Genomic DNA, 24,261 nt, shown 5'->3' with positions numbered 1-24,261 from the left:
GTTCTTAGATTTACCCAGCCAGCACAAAACAATTTCTACTATACCTTACCGGATACTTAAGTCAGTACGCAGTTTCCTTATAGCAACCCAGCCTTGAACTTCTAACCAGACACCCATGTCAATTATGATAAGTACCGGATGTCTTATTCATCACATAATAAATTTCTACTAACCCCGAAGGATTGGACACATTACCTCCCAAATAAGCAGATTTTGCCCAAATACAAGCTTACAGACTTTACGAACTTTAGTTAATTCTTAAGTTCGTTATTTATTAACTTAATTATTCTTTCTTAAAAATAAAAGACAGAGTATTGATTAAAATGTCATTATACACACCAACATGAATATAGTTTTGAGATCAGCTTCATAGTAGAGATGATAAGCTTTGTAGTTGAAAGAGTTTGTTTGGAATTAGTCCGTATTAGGTTATATCCAGTGTTCATATTCAGGGTGAAATTTATTAACAAAAAAGGTTAATATTCTAAATGAGATAAAGTATAGGAGACCGTTGGAAATGGTGACAAGCAAATAAAAGTGAAAACACATCTAAAAGTCTAAAATTTAATCTAGCAAAGTTTTGTATGTAAATTAAGGTATACACACATTACTTTGCTTTTAGAATAGGCCTGTTTTAACAACTTTTACTGAGCCAGTGCTGTCTGGTTTTCAACAAGTAATATACAGGGGAAGAGAAAAGAAGGAAAAAAAAAAACCCTGTCAGTTAAAGTGTCCATGCTAAATGATGCTAATAGAGTAATCTGTAAGAGCCTGATATTTAGCTTTTGATGTAATTTGGGTGTTGAATACAATGGCTCATCTAGTTCATATCTTTGTTCAAGCCGTGTGAGATAGTCTTCACATGCAAATTTGATACTAGTTCTGCAGTTTCTCTTTCTCTCTAGTTGATTGCTGAAATTGTTTTGTAAGAGAATAGCCATCTTTAAATCCATTAATGAGTGCCCAGGCAAGTTAAAATGTTCTCCAACAGAAACCTTGCCCAGGCACTCATTAATGGATTTAAAGGCAGCTAAGGTGCTATATGACCATTGTTGTGTTTTAAGTCAGTGTTTCTCAACCTTTTTATGTATATAAAAAGCACCCCTTTAAAAAAAAAAAAAAAGATTATAAGTACTCCGAGTTCCTACAGTTTGCAGAAACAATTTTTTTCTACCATTGCAACACATTTGTTTAAACAACTTAATTGTAGCTGGCCGGGTGATGAAATGTTTGGGTGTAAAAGGTACAAAAACAATGAAGCACTGTAAAACTTAAAACAAAAATTCAATTTTCTCCAAATTTCAGTTGTTGATGTACTCCCCAGAATTCTCTCGAGTACCCTAAGGGTACTCATACCACTGGTTGAGAAACACTGTTTTATGTTACAGACTAACACAGCTACCCCTCTGAGATATTTTAGCATGATATTGTTGGCTTAAAGTTGTTAGTTTTCAAATGTTGCCTCATATGACTTAGTACAATCTAGACCAGTGAGGGGTTGTCAGTCTTGGGTGTCCCATGATGTTTTGCTGCTGTTGCGTCTGACTTAAGCAGTTCACAAACAGCCTGCCAGCATGCAGATCATACTGTGAGGCTTTGTCTACACTGCAGGGTTTTTGCGCAAGGAGCTTTTTGCGGAAGAGATCTTCTGCAAAAATGTCTTGCGCAAAAGCACGTCCACACCTCAAAAGCGCCTCGCAAAAGCGATGTGTTTTTGTGCAAGAGAGAGTCCATGCTGCATGGACATTCTTGCGCAAGAAAGCTCTGATTGCCATTAACAGTATGGCCCTGAGAGCACCTATGCTTTTTCTAATAGGCTCTTTTTGCGCAAGATACCGCTGTGGAGCGTCTACACCTGCCTTTTTGCGCAAGAGCTCTAGCGCAAAAAGGAGTTATTCCTCTTGGGGAGAGGAATAACTCTACCGGCAAAAGCCCTTTGTCCTGTCAACTTACTGTATTATTTTTATTTATTTTTTTTGGGTGCAAAAACGTGCTTGAGATGTGGATGTGCTGCTGGTTTTTGCACAAAAATGGAGCGTTCTGTGTAAAAAACCTTGTAGTGTAGACATAAACCGAGTATCTGTGTTTAGCTACAGCCCTGGTCCAACAGCTCTGACTTCAGTGGCCTGTTTAGCACACAACACTCACCTAGCTTCCAGCAGTTTTTGGTGGTTCTTCGAGTGCTTGCTCATGTATATTCTAAATAAGTATGTACATGCCATGTGCACAGTTGTTGGAAGGTGTTTTCCTCTTGCAATATCCCTTGGGTCAGCTGTAGAGCTCTTTGGAGTTGTATCTTTATGGCAATGTGTATAGACTGCTGCTTAACTCTTCAGTTCCTTCTTACTGCCATTGTTGGTTGTTGGCACAACTCTTCTCTTACTGTGGCAAGCGATCCCTAGTACTTTCTCCTTTGTACCTGAAAATAGCTAACTTGGCGTTTCAAGTAGTTGATAGCGTTAGCTAGAGCTGTTGGGGTTTTACCCATTTGTTCTCCCCTCCTGGGGACTAGGGTATGTTTAGGTTGCAAGTTTTCAAACCATGTGGGTCCTACCAGAAGTCTATGCCTAAGGACAAGACCCCCTCCCCCATGACTCTTGCTTAAAGTGCTTGTGGGAGGCTAACCAAACTGATAGCTGCCAAGGCTTCCACCCCAGAACCTAAAAAGAGACACGTTAAGTTAAAACTGCTCCTCATGGAGTCTCTTCTCTGTCTCCAGCAGTTGGGTGCAAAGCATACTGGCCTCATTGAGAGACACCGTGGCACTGAAAAAGGATGGTGGGGCCAGAGATCCTCTGCACTGCTACTCCTGGGCAATGAAAACCTCCACCGCAGCTGAGTGGCGCTGCTCACGCTCACCAGTGCCGTGCAAGAAGCAGAAGAGAGCTGAGAGGGGTGTTTGCAGAGAATTAGCACTGGAGAGCACGAAAGGGCTACTAGAGTGTGACCTGCACTGGGACACTCAGCAAGCACCTGCTCCGGTTAAGCCAGCAAATTGACTCCAGCTTTGCAGATAGTTCTGTCAAGTCTGGTACTGGTGGATTCCCTCACATGGGAAGAGTCCACTAGAGGAGCTGGATCTTCCATCCTCCCTGGATAAATTCGAGGTAGCCAGGGACCTGAGAGCTATGGCAGTTCTGCAGGTGCCAGCACCGCAGAGAAGTGCTGTGCCTTCCAAAGGCAAACTGGCCATAATGTAGCACTGGTCACCATCCCCTCAACATTGCTCCCTGGAACCGCCATGTTCCGCACTGCTGTGGTATCCAGATTCCTCTTCAGGCTCAGAGCCAGAGTTGTGCACCTCTAAATGGAGTTGGCACCATTCAAGACAGAAGGAGGGACAGCAGTTCTGCATAATGCCCTGATGGCCCTTCTGGATCCCATGGGTTTACCAATGAGCCCTGGGGCTGGACTCCAGATTTTTGGTGGTGGCTTCAGAAAAATGGGCTCCCTCTGCCCTATATGGCCCAGAAGTACCCTCCTCCAGGTCCCACCCTCACTATCTCTAGTCAGTGATGTGATGTGGAATTTATCTAGGAAGACACATGATTTGAGGTCTCTGGTCTCTTGCAGAAGTTTTGCTGCACATCAGTTTTAGGAAGCTAAGAGCAATTCACTTTGCTTGCCAGATTTTCCTTACCCATCTGGAGCGCAGATGTGTATTGGGATTAACTGACAATATAACAGCGATGTTCTATATAAACAGGGTGGTGCTTTCGCCTCTCCCCTGTGCCAGGAAGCCATCAAACTGTAGGACATCTTCATTGCCTGCTTAATACATCTAGATGTATCCTACCTTTCAGGCTCTCAGAATGAACTGGCTGATCATCTCAGCATGCCCTTTCACAATCATAAGCAGTCCTTCCATCTGGATTTTCTGATAAACATCCCCCAATGGTGGGGTTTTCCCCAAATATGTTTATTTGCAGTGATAAGAGGAAGTGTCAGCATTTCTGTTCGTTCCCAAATCACAGCCTATGTATGGTTTTTTCCCCCCCGCTCTTAGAAGAGTCACCAATGGGTACTGCTAGAGGAAAACTTCCAAGGACTGTGCATGCATTGCATTTATACCTACTTGGAATGGACATAAGCAACACCTCTCAAAGAACAATAGTTAGGAGAACGCATGTAACAGTTTTTTATTACTTTCAGGGCTGCATGCACTCCTGCCCTTCTCACTTGTACACCATGTCCTGCTAAAGAAGAGCGAGACCATCAGTTATCTTAATAGTGCTGATGTGGCCACACTAGTGCTATTTCACCACATTTCTAGACATGTCAGTGGACAAGTCCATAACCCTGCCCCTGGTCCTGAACTTCATGCAGGACCATCATTGCCTGCAGCATCTCAATCTAGAGTCTCTCCATTTTATGTCATGGAAATTCCATGTCTGAACCCCTTGGAGCTCATGTGCTTATACCCTGTTATGGAGGTTTTCTTAGTAGCAAGAAAACATCTCCTAGGGCCATGTATTTGGCAAAGTGGAAGAGGCTCTAGTTGGTCATTACAAAAGGACACACCATCTTTACAGTCATCAGTTCCCCTTACCCTTGATTATTTGCTACGCCTGAAACAGCAGGGTCTGTCAGTGTTGTTAATAAAAGCACACCTCACTGCTATCTGCTTTCCATCTAGTTTTGGCCGTCCATTCGGTTTTTGCTAACCCCATGGTTGTCCGCTTCCTCAAAGAACTGTATAGATTGTACCCTAAAGAACGACAGTGAATCCCCTCTTGGGATCTCAGCCTGATGCTCTCCAGACCGATGGCCCTCCCTTTGCCCTGGAAAGTAGGGTTCTTGATGACTATGGCTTCCGCTAGGAGGGTGTCTCAGCTTAAGGTCTTAACTTCTGATCCCCCATATATACTGCCTTCTATAAGGAGAAGGTGCAGTTGTGGCCACGGCCAGCTTTTCTCAAGTTTTGCAATTCCATGAGAACCAGGACATATTCCTGCGTTCTATCCTAAGCTGCATGCTAGCAACTGGGAGTGAATGCCCCACTCCCTGCAAGTCAGGTGAGCATTAGCCTTTTACATCAAAAGAACAAGGCCATTTTGGATATCAACACAACTCTTCATTCCAGTTGCAGAGGATGAAGGAGCTTCCAGCATCGTTCCAAATTTCCTCATGGAGTGTGACCTGCATCAGGGAGTCACCTGCTTGGAAACAACATGAGCAGGCACTCAAAGAAAAAAATTATTTGCCTTCTTGTAACTATTTTAACCTCTGTTGGAATACTTCAGCCAAAAGGAACTGAAGAAGCAGCAGATTGGCAGGGACCTATATACACCACCATGAAAGCATGATTCCAGGGAGCTCCACAGCCAACCCCAATGGGTACCTCTAGAGGAAAAACTTCTGAGGTCTTTGCATGCACACCTACTTGGAATGGAGATAGCTAACACGTCTCAAAGAACAGTAGCTATGAGAATGCAGCTATGATCCCCGACACATTCTAAGTCCCTAATTATGCCCCCTCCCTCTTATTCTGAACTGTGAAACTCTGTTCTGGGCAGTTCAGATATATTAGATCGGTTGTCCCTGTAAGGAAACGATATACAACTTCCTCCTTTTATATGGGCATTCCATACAGCTCAGTTTCACCGCAACAATGCATTACCTTTGGCTAACAAATGAAACAAGTGTATTTAACAAAAGACTATAGGATGTTCAGTGAGTAAAAGTATTAAGGCATTAAAGTCGGAAATGATTACAAGAAAAATAAAGATAAAGCAGTTCCTAGTACTGAACTTAACAAATTAGATGTATTGTGAGGCGAATGTCTTCCCACAGGTTTTTAATACATTGTTGACCAAACTCTCAGGCCAAGATCTGCTACCAAGATCCATGGCTGACTCAGTTTCTTTCATCATCTAAGGTGAAAAGAGAGGGAGAACCGCATGGGCTATTTATGCTTATACATGCCCTAGTTCAGTTGCTCTTTGAAATAAATGCATTTTTCTGTGATTGACCTCCTAAAGAAAGTTCTTTCCAGCTTAGAGCAGTGAGACATGGAGTCTAGTGGAAGAAGGGAGGCTTCAGGCTGTTTTCAGGCTGTGTACACTGCAGTAAAGATTTTCTTAGTTTTCTTTCTTCCCTTTCTTGCTGTCTGAGGATTCTGTTTACAGTTTATACGCAAATTGAGGTGCACATACTTGCCGTTAAGGCCTGCTTCCCCACATCTTCCTGTATGGGATTGTGTGGGTTTGAACATCTGCCACCAGCATCGTTCAGGGAGAATTAATAACTTTACATATAAAGTTGTTACATTCATTCCACCATGATAGTGACCAGCAAGTTATTAATTTTCAAATGATACCTCCCAAAACTTATTTTGTGTAAAGATGTTACAGTAGTGTGTAAGATGTGAAGATGGAATGTTTTGAATCATACCCATACATAGTCAATCTTCAGCATATCTGTTGAGATTGTCAAGAGATGCAAATTGGAATACGGACACCAGTCTATTAAGAATTTAAATACATTCTATCAGCTCCTTTCATGTTAGTCACTGAATAGCTATCACACACTTCATTACTACTGACCTTTGACAAAACTGGTATCCTCAAAGTGAAATATCCTGTAGGTAATTAATTACCAATCCCGTGAATCATCCAGTTCTTTGAATTGAATAGCTTTCTTAGTGATCAGCTATTTGAGTAGTTTAAAACTGTCTGCTCTTGAAAATTGAAGTAAAAGCCTTTTGATGTTTCTTTCTTCCTCCTCTTTTTAGCTCTTAATGAACCAATTCCAGAAATACTTAATACTGCAATAGTCATTTTTGGGTCCTTTTCCAAATATTTAATTATGCGTGATGCCAGGCTCTCTATCTGCATACATCTGTTTTGAGTACGTCAGTAGTATGCATAATGCCAGTATACAATGGATGTTTATTGACTGTCATTGTTATTACTTAAAGTCAGTGACGTATATAGCAATGAGGTTGGAATGGGAACTGAATGTACCGCATGCTCCCATTACAGAACTGTTTGTTGTAAAAGCTGTTAAGCTGTTCTTAAGGTGAAAACTTCTAAAGTTCTCACTTAAAACTAACAAGTCTTGCTAAATTTCCTAAATATATGTAGAATTTCTTCTTTCTGCTTTTGAGAAACCAGGTTAAAGAAGAGATCAATGAAAAATGAGCTGCATTTGTCCAGTCTCACTCCTTATTAACAATTTGTATTTCAATACAAAATGTATTTTGGATGCAAAATGTATCCAAAGTTCCCTATCTTGATGGGGGTCCCATAGTACTAGGTGCTGTAGAAACAGAATAAATTATGGGAAAATCCTGCTCTTATTCTAGTTAATGTAAGTCATGACTGCACCGTAATGAGGATTGCTCCCATGATTTAAGCCCTAAAGATATTAGTCTAGATGGCTAAGAGAAACATACAGCCTATGTCTCCACTGCGTACTAAGCTCAGGCTCTGACTCAGTTTTGAGCCCAAGCTCCCCTTCCCTATACATGCAAGTCAGAAAGACTTTGCTCAGTAGGCAGTCAACGATCAGGACCCTGGGGTGGGTCAGAGTCTAGAGCCCGTGTCCACCCCATGTAACACTCATGTCCAAGACTTGTCATTTTGTGCTGCAACCCCAGCTCAAGCTGTGGACCCAAGTCAGGAGGACCCTGTGTTAGCACGTCAGTGAGACTCAGGCCTGCGTTTGTAAGCTCAGTTGAGCTGGGTAGTGAGGGCACTCAAGCATTGACTCGGAAACACTGAGAGTATGGGTGTTCAGCTTAGTAGACAGCCGCAGCTGGCCTGCATCAGCTGATTTTTGTGCTAAGGGGGCTGCTTAATTGTGGGGTACACGTTTGGCTTGGGCTCCAGCACCAGTTCTGGGACCGTTCCACCTCACGAGGTCCTAGAGGCCAAAATGTATGCACCACATTTAAACAGCCATTAGCTGGAGCTCTGAGCCAGTGGGGATGAGGCAGCCACAGGTGTTTAACTGCAGTGTAGACCTACCCTTCATCCACAAGCCTGGGCCCTGAAGAATTAATGCTTCTAGTAATGGATCCAAATCCATGCAGTGTCTCAAAGGGCCATTTCTTCCTAGTGACTGTGTAGTGGTGGTTCCTCCTCAAACTATCCCCTTATCCCTCAGGTCTCCCTTCTGTCCAGCTGTCTCAGTGCCTCACTCAACAGCCTTCTTCCATTGAGCGCACACCACACAAATGGACTCAGGCCCTCTGTGAAGGGGGCATGATGAAACAGCTAATAAGTAGGAGTCTGCTGAGTGACTGCAAGGATCTGGTTGTGTTAGCACAAGTCCCCTTGTGATCTGGCAAGCATGGGCCTCTGCAGAGCACAGGGAGTGTGTTTTTTCTCCAACTCCAGACCCCTCACGTGGTACAGAACTGCACTGGCTCCAACGCTGGAGACTGTGAGGAGGGAGGGAGAGAGGATTTGTCCACAGGTCTAAAAACGAGAGGCATTTATCACATCACCTGTTACAGTTGTATAAATACTATCATCACTATTGCTCTTGATTTGTATTTCTGTGTTACTTAGAGGCCCTACACGGACAGTTGTCCTGTTGGTGCTAGGTCCGTATGGCGCAGTCCCCACTCAGGCCTCTTGGTCTGGGACATCTTCTGGTCCACAAATCTGCCAGAGAGCCTTCTGGTGCAGTCACCTGTTCTTTTATTGTTCCTACCACCTTCTATGTACAAAGCTTACAGTCCATTCAGTCAGCTCCTCCATCTGCTTGGGGGCACACTCAGCCGCACCCTGGCGCCTTGCTCCCGCCCCCCCCTCCCCCCCCCCCCGTCCAGGCTTCCTTCCTCTGCGTTATCTAGCTCTTGCCCAGTGAGGCCCACAGCTGCTTCTAATAGCCCTTCAGGCCTGGGCTTGCTCAGCTGTTTCCCCTCAGCCTCTTTAGCCAGGCCACAGTGGCAGAGCTCTGGCTTAGCCAGCAGTCTGTCACAGCCCTGTCCAGGCCTGAAGGAAGAGATAGCATCTACTTCAGAGAGCATGTAGAATCATAGAATCATAGAATAATAGGACTGGAAGGGACCTTGAGAGGTCATCGAGTCCAGCCCCCCGCCCTCAAGGCAGGACCAAGCTCCGTCTATACCATCCCTGACAGATGTCTATCTAACCTGTTCTTAAATATCTCCAGAGAGGGAGATTCCACCACCTCCCTTGGCAATTTATTCCAATATTTGACCACCCTGACAGTTAGGAATTTTTTCCTACTGTCCAATCTAAACCTCCCCTGCTGCACTTTAAGCCCATTACTCCTTGTCCTGTCCTCAGAAACCAAGAGGAACAAATTTTCGCCTTCCTCCTTGTGACACCCTTTTAGATATTTGAAAACCGCTATCATGTCCCCCCTTAATCTTCTTTTTTCCAAACTAAACAAGCCCAGTTCATGAAGCCTGGCTTCATAGGTCATGTTCTCTAGACCTTTAATCATTCTTGTCGCTCTTCTCTGTACCCTTTCCAGTTTCTCCACATCTTTCTTGAAATGTGGCGCCCAGAACTGGACACAGTACTCCAGCTGAGGCCTAACTAGTGCAGAGTAGAGTGGCAGAATGACTTCACGAGTTTTGCTTACAACACACCTGTTGATACAACCTAGAATCATATTTGCTTTTTGTAGTCTTAGTTTAGTACAGAACAGAATACTGAATTACAAAAATAGGGATGAGGGAGTAAAGACAAGTAATATAAGCATCTTGCCAACAATAGATATAACTAAAATGGTTTCCAGTGAAAGAAGTGGAGGGAAAAGGTTACTTATAAAATAATTCCTTGTGAAAACGCAGAGCAAACACATAACTGTGGGTTTACCACCACACAATCAAAGAATGACAGAAGGGGAGCTTCTGGTGAACTGTTATATTGCCCCAAACTCATGAAAATAATAGAATTCTATTTTTTCTGTATCTACTCCTGTGTATATGCATGGCTGTGTATGAAATTGTAAAAGCCCTGCTGAATCAATGTTTCATAATTCATTTAAAAGTGTTTTCATTTCAAAAAAGAAGATAAGCGAAAAATCTGCTTGAAGGTTTGGATTTTCTGTTTTGGTTGATTTTTGCTGATGAATACTGTCAATGGTATTTCTTGAAGCTGCTACCTGAAATGGTAGGTACGGTATATCTAAGGAAGTGTTTGTGTTACAGGAGACAGACGTGGAGGAAGCTGAAAATAAAGAAAGCCCCAAAGCAGCCAGGCTAACCAAGCAACCTTCGGAAGATAATGAAGTGTTTGGTATGTATTCTGAGAAATGGAAAATAAAGCTTGCATTGTAGTACACAGTAAAAGTACATTATAGTTGGTTTAACACATTTGTTCATATTCCTCCATAGTTTTTGCTAAGAGAGAGAGCATGTTTACATCTAACACTTTTTCTTATACACTGCCACAAAAAAAACATTTGTTTCTTTCCAAAACAGTCTTCACAGGAGAAAATCCATTAAAGCCATTGACAGTAGTAGTATGGAGTATGAGATTCAAGGTTTTTAGCCAATGGATCTCTGGGCAGCATTGTTTTCTAGATCAGGAACTTTGGGAATCTGGGGGAATTGCGGCAGCCTTGCATGTAATGCTGCAAAAGCTGCTCTAGTTTTAAGAAATGTGGCTAGTTCTACCTCATGGGGAAGTACAGCATGGAATTTGTTGTTTGCAGAGTGCAAAAGGAGTAGAAACTGAGTAATTTTTTTCTTTCACTAGATGTGGAAACAATGCATTTGATGATTTAAACCTGCAATGAATAAAATTAATTTTCAGGGTCAATTCTTCTGTCCACTGTAAAGTCTTCTGAAGACTGGCATATCAGCTTTCGGGGTATATTACTGCTATGAATGCTCCCAGCTTTCCTCTTCTACACTATCTATGGTTTCTGGGCTTCCCTAGACAGTTTTATCTAGGGGAAAGAAAAACATGCAAGAAGGGGTTAATATAAGAAAATGAATTCTGTTTCTGTGAATGTTTGCCTCTTTCTATACTTTGTTGACAGAAGAGCTGCAAAATTATTACTGTGTTCCTATCATATTAATTTAAAAATCCCCTACAGCCTTTGCAAAGCTTGTGCAGTCTTATTGAGTACATGTCTGTCTTAAGTTTACGTTAATTTTGTCAAACACTTTCAAGCTGTTCTAATAGGGCTGAAACTTAATGACAGTGAATCAGTCATTGCTGGCTTATTGTGGATACAAGAGTACTGCTGAGTGTGTTCTAGTGGATCCAAGTGCTCTTGGAAAGAATTCTGTAGAATAGGTCAGCACGTGGGATGCTTGGGAAATGTAGCTAATAAAATTAGCTACACCTGCAGCTGTGGGGAGAGAGAGTTCTGAGGAAAGTCTCTAGGGTACGCTGCCTGAATCAGTGAGCTAAGAAGAGTTGGCTACACCCTTTAATTTCAAGAAGTTTTTGTATTTATTCAGGTGTTAGCTGTTTGTTTTTATTTTCCTCTTTTTCCCCACCCAAGATTTAAAGTCAGCTTATTTTTTAAAGGTCATATCAAAATGTAGAAGCACCAGAGGCATAGCGAGGGTGCTATGTGCCCAAGGGCAAAGGTAAAATTTATGCCCCGCTGCTGCGTGGCGGGGCCCTGAATCTGGTGCACGGCCAAGCCCGACCCTGAGAGGAGGAGAGGGGGAGTTTATACCGCATCTTCCCCCTCCAGTTTGGGGCCGGGCCCTCACGCGCACTAACCCCCCGGCAGAGATGGAGGAGGTTGGAGTTGGGGGCAGAGAGGTGGGGAGGAAGCTCCAGCCGGCGACAGGCGGAGGAGAAGCAGGCGAGCCGAGGGATTGCAGGGGGAGCACAGGAGGACTAAAGTGGCGCCCCTCCCCCAGCATAGCACTTGGGGGAACCCCTCCTCCCTCCGGCTACACCACTGAGAAGCACAGTTGTTTACATACTGTATTCTGGCTTTCCAAGAGCCAAAAGGGCTGCTTCTCTCATTAAGGGTATGTCTAAACTACACCCCTCTGTTGGCAGAGGGATGTAAATTAGACGTATCGAAAGTGCAAATAAAGCTGGGATTTAACTATCCCGCACTTCATTTGCATAATGGCGACTGCCATTTTTTTCGAAACCGAGCTTTTAGAACCCCCCCCCATCCTCCTGGCAGTTTAGACGAGGCATTTTCGACAGAAATGCCCCATTTCAAAAGATCCTGTACCCAGTCTAAATTGCTGTTTTTTTCGAAAAGCCCCGTTTCGGGAAAAAAGCAGCAGCCGCTATTATGCAAATGAAGTGCAGGATATTTAAATCCCAGCTTCATTTGTACCTTCGATACGTCTAATTTATATTCCTCTGCCGACAGGGGTGTAGTTTAGACGTAGCTTAAGTAAGTGAAAATGAAGAAATAATATAGACCATCCAGGACATTGGTACTCGTGCATGTTACTTCACATCACTAATTATTGGGTACATGGGTACATTGCAATAAGGGGTAAATACCACTAATAAACATCCTGTTGTACAATACAAAATCTTCACGAGTAACTAGCATCTTATCCTAGAGTTGTTGTGAGAATATGCTAATGTTATAAGGTATTCATAAAGTACATGCAAATTTATGGTGCCATATAAATTCTGTAAAATATATATAAATCTTTGATTCATAATTTGTAAGCCATAAGTCTTCTGTTTTAACCAACCCCCAAGGCTCTTGAAATTACTACAAATGGTCTGGTAGCACTTTATAGACTAACAAAACATGTAAATGGTATCATGAGCTTTCGTGGGCACAGCCCTCTTCTTCAGATGACTGGAGTTTTCTAAAGAAGTAGGCTGTGTCCACGAAAGCTCATGATACCATCTACATGTTTTGTTAGTGCTACCAGACCATTTGTTGTTTTTTCTGTACAGACTAACTCGGCTACATTCTGAAGCTTTTGGAATTACTTGTTTGTTTTGAAATATGTATGCACATGGCCAAGATTTTTCCAAAGAATTAGGTAATTTTGGGTACCATAACTTTTGTATGCCAAACTTTGAGATGCCTTGAAGGCTCTTGATTTTCAGAATTTACTGAGGACCTGCCTTCTGAGATGGAAATGGACATCTGACAAGCACCTAAAAACAACTAGTCATTTCTAAAAAAATATTGGGCATATACCTCGAGTGGAACTTCTGTTTAAAAAAATGCATGCACTTGTAACTATCTTGTTCTTCCTGTTTTGTTTAGCTCCATATTGTTTATTGTTTGTATTAAAGGCATAAGTTTCAGGGCCTTGCTACTTCCATTTGAATAATCTCCCAGTGGTCCCTCATTTTCTATGTGTTTTTCTCTCTCTACTTTCATTTCTGCTCCCTCTGTTGATCTGCTTCATCTGTGTAAACTCTTCAGGATGGGGCAAGAACTGCCTCTCATTATACATGAGGGCCATAATCTCATTTTGGATGTTCACACTGACCAGATGAAGAAGGCAAACCAAGCTGTAGCCTTTCAAAGGCTGGAGGAGCAGCACCTCTTGTGTGGTGTTTCCCAGAAGCTTGGAAGAAATGTTGGCAGACAGATTTTTTTTAAGGACTGTATTATGCATTTTAGAAATTGGCCTGCTTTGAGAAGTGACTGGGAAGAACCATGCTACTATATAATTCAAAGGAAGGAAATCAAAGTCAAAATATTAGGGGGTGTGTTCTCTGTGTTTTAAAATATTCAATTTACAAACCCATAATATTTTTACTCCGCCCACTTTATATTTAGCCTTCATTTTTGCCTATATGTCCTACTGATCATAATATAAATGTAGGGCTGCAAGGGACTCACAGAAATCATCTAGTTCAGCCCCATGCATAAAGGCAGGATCAAGTATATCTAGACCATTCCAGACAGATCTTTTGTCTGACCTGTTCTTTAAAACCTCCAATAATGGGGATTCCACAACCTCCCGTGGAAGCCTCTTCCTTAACTTAACTACCCTAATAATCAGAAAGCTGTTCCTAATTTCTAACTTACCTTTCCCTTGCTGCAGATTAAGCAGATTTTGTCTTCTCCTGTCTTCAGTGGACTTGGAGAAGAGTTGATCACAGTCCTCTCTGTAGAAGCCCTTAACAGATTTGAAAACTGTTGCCTGATCCACCCTGAATCATCTTTTCTGAAGCTTAAACATGACTCCTTTTTGTAACTTTCCCTCATAGGTCAGGTTTTCTGAATCTTTTATTATTTTTGTTGCGTAAGGATGGCACACTCTGAATGCAGGAAAGAATTTTAGTTCAAATACACAGTCTTGCATTAGGAGTCTTTACTTGCAGGGATCACAGGGCAACAGGAGCCCCAGATGAGATTTGAAAGTACTCTTCGCCTGATGGGGTTTGAACACCTTAGCCGACCTTTTTGAAAGGGTGCAGCACGTAACTCACATATAGCTATGACCTATAGGCCTGGTCTCGAACAGTGGGAGTGTGCCACCCTAGAGGGGCATGGAAGAACATATTTTGTGGGGAGCAAAGTGGGGCCTGGGCCATCAGGAAGGGAGTACTGCCAAACCCTGCTCTGTCCCCAGCTCTGCTTTGGCCCACCCTCCAGCCCCAGTGCTGGCCCTGACTTTGGTCCAGCTGGGAGCAGGGCTGGCTTTAGGACGTGCAGGGCCCAATTCGAACTGTTTCGACAGGGCCCCAGCAGCCAGGATTTTTTTTGTTACCCCCCCCCCCCCCCCCCCACCAAAACACACAAATTAATTCTGGTTGAGCAAAAACAAACAAAAAACCACAGCGCACAAAGAAACAAGTCAAAGCCCCTTTCAACCCCACAGCTACAGGGCAGAGTCCTGCCTTCCAAACGAACCCAGGGGCGACTCCCGCGGCGCGCACAAGCTGCCACACTCTTCCTCTTCACACTTCCGGTTTTACATGTGGGGCCCAATTTGGGGGGGATTGGGCGAATCGGCCTAAAGTTGGCCCTGGCTGGGAATCTGTTCCTGGCTCAGGTGCAGCACCACCCCCAACCTCAACATCTAGCTCCTGGCAATGATTTTGGCCCCATCTTTGACTCCCTTAAACATGGTGTTGCCCCCACCTGGAGCTGCAGCCCCATTCCTGGCTCCAGTTCCTGACTGCAGCTCCTGGGGAGGGAGGGTTTGGGCAAGAGTAAGGGAGGACACGATGTGTGAAGTTTGGGGACCACTGATGGATAAAGAGACTAGCACAACCACTAACTCACAGGAAACAGTAGCACTGATTCCTTGTGGTTGAGCCCCATCACAGGACTGATTGGGTGGGGTCCCTTCCATCTTCCCCCTCCCCGTTTGTACCTAGATGCAGGGCCTGCCACATTCTGACTTGAGGCTGGCTGCTCCAAAATCATAGGCTGGTATCCATAAACCAGCCACAAGGGGGCAGTACTTGTCTTTCCCCGGGAGAGTCCCAGTACACAATTTCTATACTACAGGCAGTCCCCAGGTTACGTACAAGATAGGGACTGTAGGTTTGTTCTTAAGTTGAATTTGTATGTAAGTCGGAACTGGTACATATTGTAGGGGAAACTCTAGCCAAACATTTCTCCAGAGCTCAGTTTTATTCTCCCACACCTCACTTCCCTCAGTCCTTTATTCTCAAGCTGAGGTGTCTGCTTAGAAAAGCCGCTCTGCGTTTCCCTGGTCTGCTGGAGGATGCGCTAGCTTCGCATCTCCCTGGTCTGCTGGGGGGAAGCAGCTAGTGCGGGGTTGCATCACCCCGTTTGTAAGTAGGGTTCCGATGTAAGTCGGATCCATGTAACCCGGGGACTGCCTGTATATGTTTTCCTTCTCTAAATCACACATCGTTTGTTACACTAGACCAGACAGCATTATGTTTTTACCTGGAAAGCAGAGAATGTTCTGTATCTTTTATAGCATTTGACGTACAAGATTGACAGAACTGCAGTTTTTAAGCAAAGAGTTAAGAGAAACCTGTTGTGGCAGTTGAAACACTTTTGATTTTTTTTTCCCCCCAGAAGGATTTGTTTCTCTAGAAGGTTCAGTTAGCTTGAATTCTTTGTTTCATTGATCCTTGTCAGTTGGGGTTCAGTCATGGACATAGGATACAAAGACGGCACGGAGCTCCTTGATTGATAATCCTCTGCAGAGAAAGGATAAAGTTCTGGTGTTCATTACAGTTTTGTGTTATCTATTACAACTGCTTTGGTAGGCATGCCTGTTAGGAGTCATTGATTCATGTGCAGAACCCAGCTGTGCTTTACATTCCTTCCTGCCAGCAATTACTCAGGACACCTCTACACAGCGGGTCTAATGTCAAATTAAGCCACGCAACTTCAGCTACGTCAATTGTGTAGCTGACGTCAAAATAGCTTAGCTCGGCTTTTGGCGCTGTCTACACAGCAGGAAGTTAAAGGAAGCCCGGTGGCTCTTACGATGTTTAATATGCAGTGCTGTAGCGTGGATGGCTCCTGGAGCTGACACAAGCTGGGACTGCTCAGTCCCGGCTCGAGCCGGCTCCTGGAGCTGCCCCGACTGTGGCTCTGCATTAGCAGTCATGTAGTCAATACAAATTAGTTGGATTATTTAGATCCCTAAAACAGAGGTGGACATAGTCTGTGTTGCAGAGAGCTTAGTGTGTAGGTGGGGTGGCTGCTGCAATGCTCTAATCTATTGTGAATGTTGCCGATGTAAATATTGGGGTTCCAGAGCTGCAGCAGGCTGTCACTGAACAGTGCCTCCAATACAAGAGGGAAATTTTCAAAAACGCTGGTAATTCAGTGAGCATTTGTAGCTTCAGGAAAGTTGTGGTTTCTACCTGAACTGTTGACGTAAATGCTCTTTCATGGTGATCTGCAGAGTTTCATCTTCTCATGCAAACTATTTAACATGTGAGAGCTATTTGGAGGTGTGTTGCCCTCTCTCCGTCTCTTCTTATATTCAACCTAAATGATGATGTTTCTCTGTATTTGAGTCTGCCAATAGGAAAGCAATCTTAAATGGAAGTTCCATAAACAAATGATATGGGGGAGGAGGTTAATGGTTAAGATTAATGTTTTAGATTCCCAAATGAAAGCAATGGCCCAAAGTGCCTTCAATCATTTGTTGTGCAGGTTGCTGTGGATTTGGCTCTCCAATATGATTCTGGCACCTCTAGGCTAGACTGAGATGTATTGTACTGCTGGGCTGTTCCCTGGCTTCAGCTTGCAAAGAATGAGAATTGAGCTAAAACCAGAATTTCCATCTGGGAAAAATTCTGATATTTTGACATTTGTGTTTAATGTAGGATGAAAAGTCAAAACATTGACACTTTTCCTAGAACAAAAAATGTTTTTAAAAAGTCAATTTGGAAATGTTAAAACACAATGTTTTGATGTTCCTGAATCAAAACATTTTATTTGGGGTTGTTGTGAAAAATCACAATGTTTAGTTCCTAGGCAGTTCAAAATTAAATGTATCTCCTAGCATGGTATCTTGTGAGAGTTTTCATGTGGGAACTGCATTCCCCTATTTTTTCCTAAGGGCCAGGCTGGACTATGTTTCCCAGGGTCTACTTCATGGGCAGGCAAATTCCGGCCCAGGGGCTGGATCTGGTCTGCAGTGTTGGTCCATGGCAGGGCCCCACCTCCATGTTTATCTGCACCTCTGCAGATATTGGAGGATCACAGTTCTGGTTAGCCGCAAATTGCTGTTTGCAGCCAATGCAAGTAGTGGGAAGCGGTGTCCCGGTTTGCGACGTTTCCCATTGCTCGCTCGCCACTCGGGGTCAACCAGAGCGGCAATCCTCTGTTATCTGCAGAGGGCAGGTAAACATAGTGGTGGTGGCCCATCGAGGGTTAACCCTGAGGGCTTCTCCCCCCCCCCCCCCTTTTTTTTATTGCCCACCCCTGGTCTACTGTGACTGCACAATTCCCCTAATGCCAGGTCAGAAATGTTTCAGGGTTGAGCCTACCTGCAACAAAATATTTTATTTTTATTTTCTTCCTGGAATGCTAAAAAACTACAACTCTACAAAGAGCATGGTTGCCCATCTATGCCCATCTGGGGCAACCAGATAATGTAAGCATGTAACACCCATTCTCCCCCACGTCTACTATCTTCCTGCTTATTCTTGGAGAAATTGATAGTATTTATATGTAAAACCCTACATGTCTTGAAAAATCTACACTCTCTACAGTGCATCTCCCTGGTTTCTAGCAGGTGGCAATTACAGTTGTCTGGAATGTTCTTGTTGTCTCTCTGACAGGGTTAAACTCCAGGCCACATGATAATGCGTTCATATGCCGAGCTCTGACACACAATTCTGGGTGACCCTCTCCAAAGCCTGAGTTAAGCAAGTTTCTGGGAACAATGCATAAAACTATAAGTGGCCATATTGACTTAGACCATCTAGTCAGTATTCTGTATTCCAACAGTGAGCACTGTCAGATGCTTCAGCAGGAATGAACAGAACAGGACAATTATCAAGTGATTCATCCATCCACAGTCATCCAGTCTCAGCTCCTGGCAGGCAGAGGTTTAGTGGCACCCAGAGAATGGGGTACATCCCTGAACATCTTGGCTAATAGCTATTTACAGACACATCCTTCCTGAATTTACACAATTTTTTAATGAATCTAGTTAAAATTGGGCCTTCACAACATTCCCTGGCAAAGTTACCAGGTTTGAAATACTTCCTTGTGTTTGTTTTAACCTGCTATTAATTTAAGCAGGTGACACCTATTTCTTGTGTTTATATGAAGGAGAGAATACATTCTCCTATTCACTTTCTCCACATCCTTGATGATTTTATAGACATCTATCATATCTGTCTTTGCACCTTAAAAAAAGAGAACTACAGCCTACATATCTTTAGTCTCTTTTCATCTGAAAGCCATTCCATATCCATAATAATTTTTGTTGCCATTCTCTGTACTTTTTCCAATTTTAATAATTTTTTTTGAAATGGGGTGACCAGAACTTCATTCAGTACTGAAGGAAAACCATGGATTTTTATATTGTTGTTATGGTATTTTCTATCCCTTCCTTAATGGTGCCTAACTTCGTTAGCTTTTTTGACTGCTGCTCTGTATTGAGCAGATGTTTTCAGAGAATTATACATAATGATTCTGAGATCGTTCATGAGTGATAATGGCTAGTTTAGACCTGATCATTTTGTATGAATATTGGGATTGTTTTCCAATGTGCACTATTTTGAATTTAACAATACTGGATTTCAGCTGCCATTTTGTGGCCCAGGTACATCAGATACCTGTTTAAGTTCTGTAGGAGTTGAATAGTTGTGTTTGCATTACACTTGGCCAACAGCAGTAGCTTTACACCTTAACAAGCTGATTAACATAGCACAATTGGGAAATATAACAATGCATAAAAACATTTACACAGAGTCTCATGTTCACGTTAGCTCTGATAAATAACCCCCCAAAAGAGGAGACAAAGGGAATCCAGCTGTAAATAGTAACCTACCTGAACAATCCTTTTATCTGTGGACTGTGTTGTTGTCATTTACTGGACAAAAGCTGTGAGGTTATTGAAGTTCACACTGACCTTTCTGGGAAATGTGTCTTATCTATTGTGAACATAAGCAGCCCTAGTAAACAAGCCGTGACTCTTGCCAAAAGATGGCAAGCTAGCACAACAATTTTCTGGTTAAACAACATGCAGTTGTAAGCTAGATGTTATCATCTGTGACACGATTCTTCTGTTTTTCTACATTGAGGTATGCATGCACTAAGGCTTATATTCAGGTTGTCCGTACATTCTTCTCCTCCTCTCCCACCCTCCCCCAAAGGGCGTGTAGGAGGAGAGGAGTGAGTTGTGATTTTCACAAAATTTTACCATTCTGTCACAGAGCAGATTTTTTTCCTGAAGGTTTCATTAAAAACACTATCACTCAGAGAGAGGGAGAGGGGATGGGGATAGGGTGGGGGAAACCTGAAGATTTTCTGCCAGAAAAAAACCCCTAAAACTAAAAAACTTTGAGTTTTTTCATAGCTATTGCCCCTCAGCAAGAAGAGATGGAAGACTGAAATCTGGCACAGGAAGATATTCCACACCCTGTCTGTGTCTGCTAGTGCTTTCATGAAAATGAGGTTATTGGAGTTTAAAAGATAATTCACACATGGGCATGAGTTGTAGTTTGCAATAAAACTAACATCATGCCAGAATTGTATTGACACTGCACTTGGGGGCGTGGGTAAGCTGAGTAGAAATTTTCATTTAATAGACTTTGTTCCCTAATACTTCATTTATATTTTTATATTTATACAAAATGAAATCAATCAGAATTAGCTAGCATCTAACTCTTCATATCTGGAAAATGGATTTGTGCATGCAAACAGCGTTTGCCTTTGGCCATCTATGTTTAGACGTTTCTGGTTTTTAAAAGGTGTAAATGGCTTTGTCTCAGTATTACAGATGTATATGTATAATCTGTTTGGGAAAAATTTGGTCTACATGGTATTTGCATAACTGGTCCATTTCTGAGGAAATTTCTATGTTTTAAAAATATATTGGAGCCTTAAAATTGATGTAAGACTTAATTTTACTTAGTAGGAAGATGCATACAAGGGGCTATTGATATCCAAAGATTAAGTTTTTTGGTTACCTATTGTAAAGGAGACCCACCCAGGATATTGTTTGATTAGTAGCTTTGCATTTCATGAAATCAGATAAAACTCCAAGGACATAGCCAGAATCACACCTAGCATTCCTGGGAAGTGCTTGCTGGAATGGTAACTCCACCTGGCTTGGAAATAGGGCACAGTGCACCTCACGCCATTGCTCTATATTTGGTGTTCTTGGAATGGGTGCATGATTTACAGCACGTCTACATTCCTCTTGATGTTCAGAGGTTGTATGGGACATGGGGATAGACACTGGAAACTGTTTAATTCTCTTTCACCAAGAGATTTGTTGGCATTAAAGATTTCGTGCCAATAGTATATAATCAGCATTACCCTATTTACCAATATACAAGAAGGGCTAAGGCTTAGAACTTTACTTGGAGATATCCAGCTGTTAAGAGAGACAGTTGTTTATCATAAACATTTCTATGTTCCAGTTTGTGTCAATTGCTTGTTCAATTATGGCTCATTTAATGGTTCTCTAATTACTTGGGCTGCGTCTACACTGCATCCCTCTTATGCAAAAGCCTGTGCAAATGAAGCATGGATTAGCATATTGCCATGCTTCACTTGCATAATTAATTTGGGGCCATTTTTGCACAAGAGGCTTTTGCACAAAAAGGAGCCGTCTACACAGCTCTGTTTTGCGCAAAAACACCCTCTTGCGCAAGAGTCGTTCTTCCTGAAAAAATGAAGAATGGCTCTTGCGCAAGAGGGTGTTTTTTCACAAGACGGAGCTGTATAGACGGCTCCTTTTTGTGCAAAAACAGCCCCTAATAAATTGTGCAAATGAAGTGTGGCAATATGCTAATCTGTGCTTCATTTGCCTAGGCTTTTGCACAAGAGGGATGCAGTGTAGAATAGTTCCAGATACATGGGTACCATTTCAGATTTTGGTGGGAGGGGTGCGGAGGACCTGTGTATTTCGTGATGGCGGGGGAGAGTGAAAGAATGGGGGCGGGGTGGACTGAGGACAGAGGTTTCAACAGTGTTACTGGGCATGCTCAGTACAGGCCAATCACCAAATGGGGGAAATCAACCCCATCCGATCTCTTCCCCCTCCCCCAACACCGCGCACACACATCATCTCTATCCAGGGGCTACTAAAGCACTGTGAAACACACTCTCTCTCTCATCTGCCCTCCCTCCCCCCCAAAAAAACCCCAACAACTTAGCAGTTAGCTGGCAGGAACATTGTATCTAATTCCTATATAAACATAAATAAAATTAAATGCCCATTAGACCCACTCAGCTGTAACACTAAAATATTCTGACATCTTGTGGCAAGTCACTTTAGGAACACTGGTTAGCTTTAAAATTTGAATATATATTCTTACTTTGTTACTAACTCTGTGGAGAGAGAAAGAGAGAGACACCCTGTCAGGACTCCTGGGCTCTATCTCAGTTATGGAAGAGGAGTGGGGTCTAGTGAGTTACAGCAGGGTGTGGATAAATTTCAGTTCTATATAAGAATGGCCATATTGGGTCAGACCAATAGTCCTTCTAGCCCTGTATCCTGTCTTCCAACAGTGGCCAATGTCAGGTGCTTCAGAAAGAATAAACAAAAGAGACAATCATTATGATCCATCCCCTGTCATCTGTTTGTTTTTGTGTTGTGTTTTTTTTTAATGTGCTGCCTATAAATTTAATTGGGTCAGCTTCTTGTGTTATGTTAGTGAAGGAATGAATACCATTTCCTTAATCTATTTTTCTACACCATTCATGATTTTCTAGACCTCTGACATATCCCCCCCACCCTTTAGACCAGTGGTCTCCAACCTTTATAAGCATGAGCTCACTTTTTGAATTTAAGTGCGATCCAAGATCTACCTCAAGTATAAATACCCTTGCTCCACCTCCCTCCCACCCCTTCTCTGAGGCCCTGCCCCTGCTCACTCCATCTTCCCTCTCTTGCCATCCTCACTGATTTTCATTAGGTTGGGACAGAGGGTTGGGGTGTAGGCTCTGGTCTTGGACTAAGGGATCTGAAGTGTGAGAGGGGCTTTCCATCGTATTGTATGTATAGTTGGGATTATGTTTTCCAATGTGCATTACTTTACATTTATCAACATTAAATTTCATTTGCCATTTTGTTGCCCAGTCACTTGGTTTGGTGAGATCTTTTTGAAGCTCTTCACAGTCTGCTTTGGTCTTAACTGTCTTGAGCAGTTTAGTATCATCTGCAAATTTTGCCACCTCACTGTTTACCCCTTTCTCCAGGTCATTTATAAATAGGTTGAATAGGATTGGTCCCAGTATGGACCATTGGGGTACACCACTAGGTACTTCTCTCCATTCGGAAAACTTACCATTTATCTCTACCCTTTGTTTCCTGTGTTAACCAGTTATCAATCCAAGAGAGGACCTTTTCGCTTATCCCACAACAATTAACAGACAAACATTTTATTTATTTATTTATTGGATTTATATCTTATTGTGTGACTGCCATCTAGTCCCAGTGACTTGTTACTGTTAAGTTTATCCATTTGATACAAAGCCTTCTCTAATGACACTTCAGTCTGGGACAATTCCTCAGATTTGTCACCTAAAAAGAATAGCTCAGGTTTGGGAATTTCCCTAACATCCTCAGCTGGGAAGACTGAAGCAAAGAATTAATTTTGTTTATCTGCAACGGCCTTCTCGCCTTTGAGTTCTCCATTAGTATTTTGATCCTCCAGTGGCCTCCCTGGTGGTAGACTTCCTGATTCTGATGTACTTAAAAACACTTTGCTATTACTTTTTGCATTTTTTGGATAACTGATCTTCAAACTCCTTTTTGGCTTTTCTTATATTTTTATACTTAATTTGATAGAGTTTATGCTCCTTTCTATTTTCTTCACTAGGATTTAACTTCTACTTTTTAAATAATGCCTTTTTATCTCTCACTGCTTCTTTTATCTGGTTGTTAAGCCATGGAAGCACTTTTTTGGTTTTCTTACTGTGTTTTTTACTTTTGTCACCCTACCTTTTAATTTCTGTTTAACTAACCTCATTTTTGTGTAGTTCCCAGCTCTGAAAGTAAATGCCCAGTGTTGCTTAGGGTTTTTTTTCCCCCACCACAGGGATGTTAAATTTCAGAGAACGCTACCCCAGAGGTCCTAGATTTCAATCTCTTTCCTAGCAGCCTAAATTTGGCTTTCAGAATCCCTTTCCTACTCTTCCCTATGTCATTGATACCTACGTATACCATGACCACCAGCTCCTCCCCAGCACTACACATAGGTCTATCTAGATGCCTCATGAGATCTGCAACTGCACCAGGCAGGCAAGTCACCATACATTTCTCCCAGTCATCACAAACCTAGCTGTCTGTTTCTAATGATCGAATGTCCATTACTAACACCTGCCTTTTTCTAATAACTGGAGCTTCCTCCCATGGAGAGGTATCCTCAGTGTGAGAGGATACCACAGTATCATCTGGAAGGAGGGTCCCAAATATGGGATGTTTCTCTCAGCTCCAGTTGAATGTTCTCCTTCCCTGAGTGTCTCACCCGAACAGTACGGGGGCTGTCTGACTGGAGGTAAGACAGTTCTGTAATGTCCCGGAAAGCCTCAAAGTACCTTTCTGCCTCCCCTAGTTCCTGCAGTTCAACCACTCTGGCCTCCAAATCCTGTACACAGTCTCCAAGGGCCAGGAGCTCCCAGCACTGAATGCACAGATACGCCACCTGTCCATAGGGCAGGTAAACATAAATGCTACGTTAGGTGCAATGAACAGGATAGCCCCCACTCTGCTGCTGGGCTTCTGCCTTA

At 42.8% G+C, this 24,261-nt stretch overlaps 1 protein-coding gene across 5 annotated transcripts in view; it reads left to right on the top strand.

Moving 5' to 3' along the window:
• MBP (myelin basic protein) overlaps positions 1-24,261 on the top strand; it is a 167,493-nt gene that overhangs the window by 75,843 nt on the left and 67,389 nt on the right. For all 5 annotated transcript variants that reach the window (XM_075921091.1, XM_075921095.1, XM_075921093.1 and 2 more), the window contains exon 3: positions 10,136-10,223. In XM_075921091.1, the coding sequence (XP_075777206.1) occupies positions 10,136-10,223 (88 nt within the window). The remainder of the gene's footprint in view (positions 1-10,135; positions 10,224-24,261) is intronic.

The sequence above is a fragment of the Pelodiscus sinensis genome, chromosome 2 (genome assembly GCF_049634645.1).
Source record: "Pelodiscus sinensis isolate JC-2024 chromosome 2, ASM4963464v1, whole genome shotgun sequence".
NCBI classification, from domain to species: Eukaryota; Metazoa; Chordata; order Testudines; family Trionychidae; genus Pelodiscus; species Pelodiscus sinensis.
The sequence above is the reverse complement of the archived record's forward strand: the minus strand, read 5'-3'. Positions and strand labels throughout refer to the sequence as shown.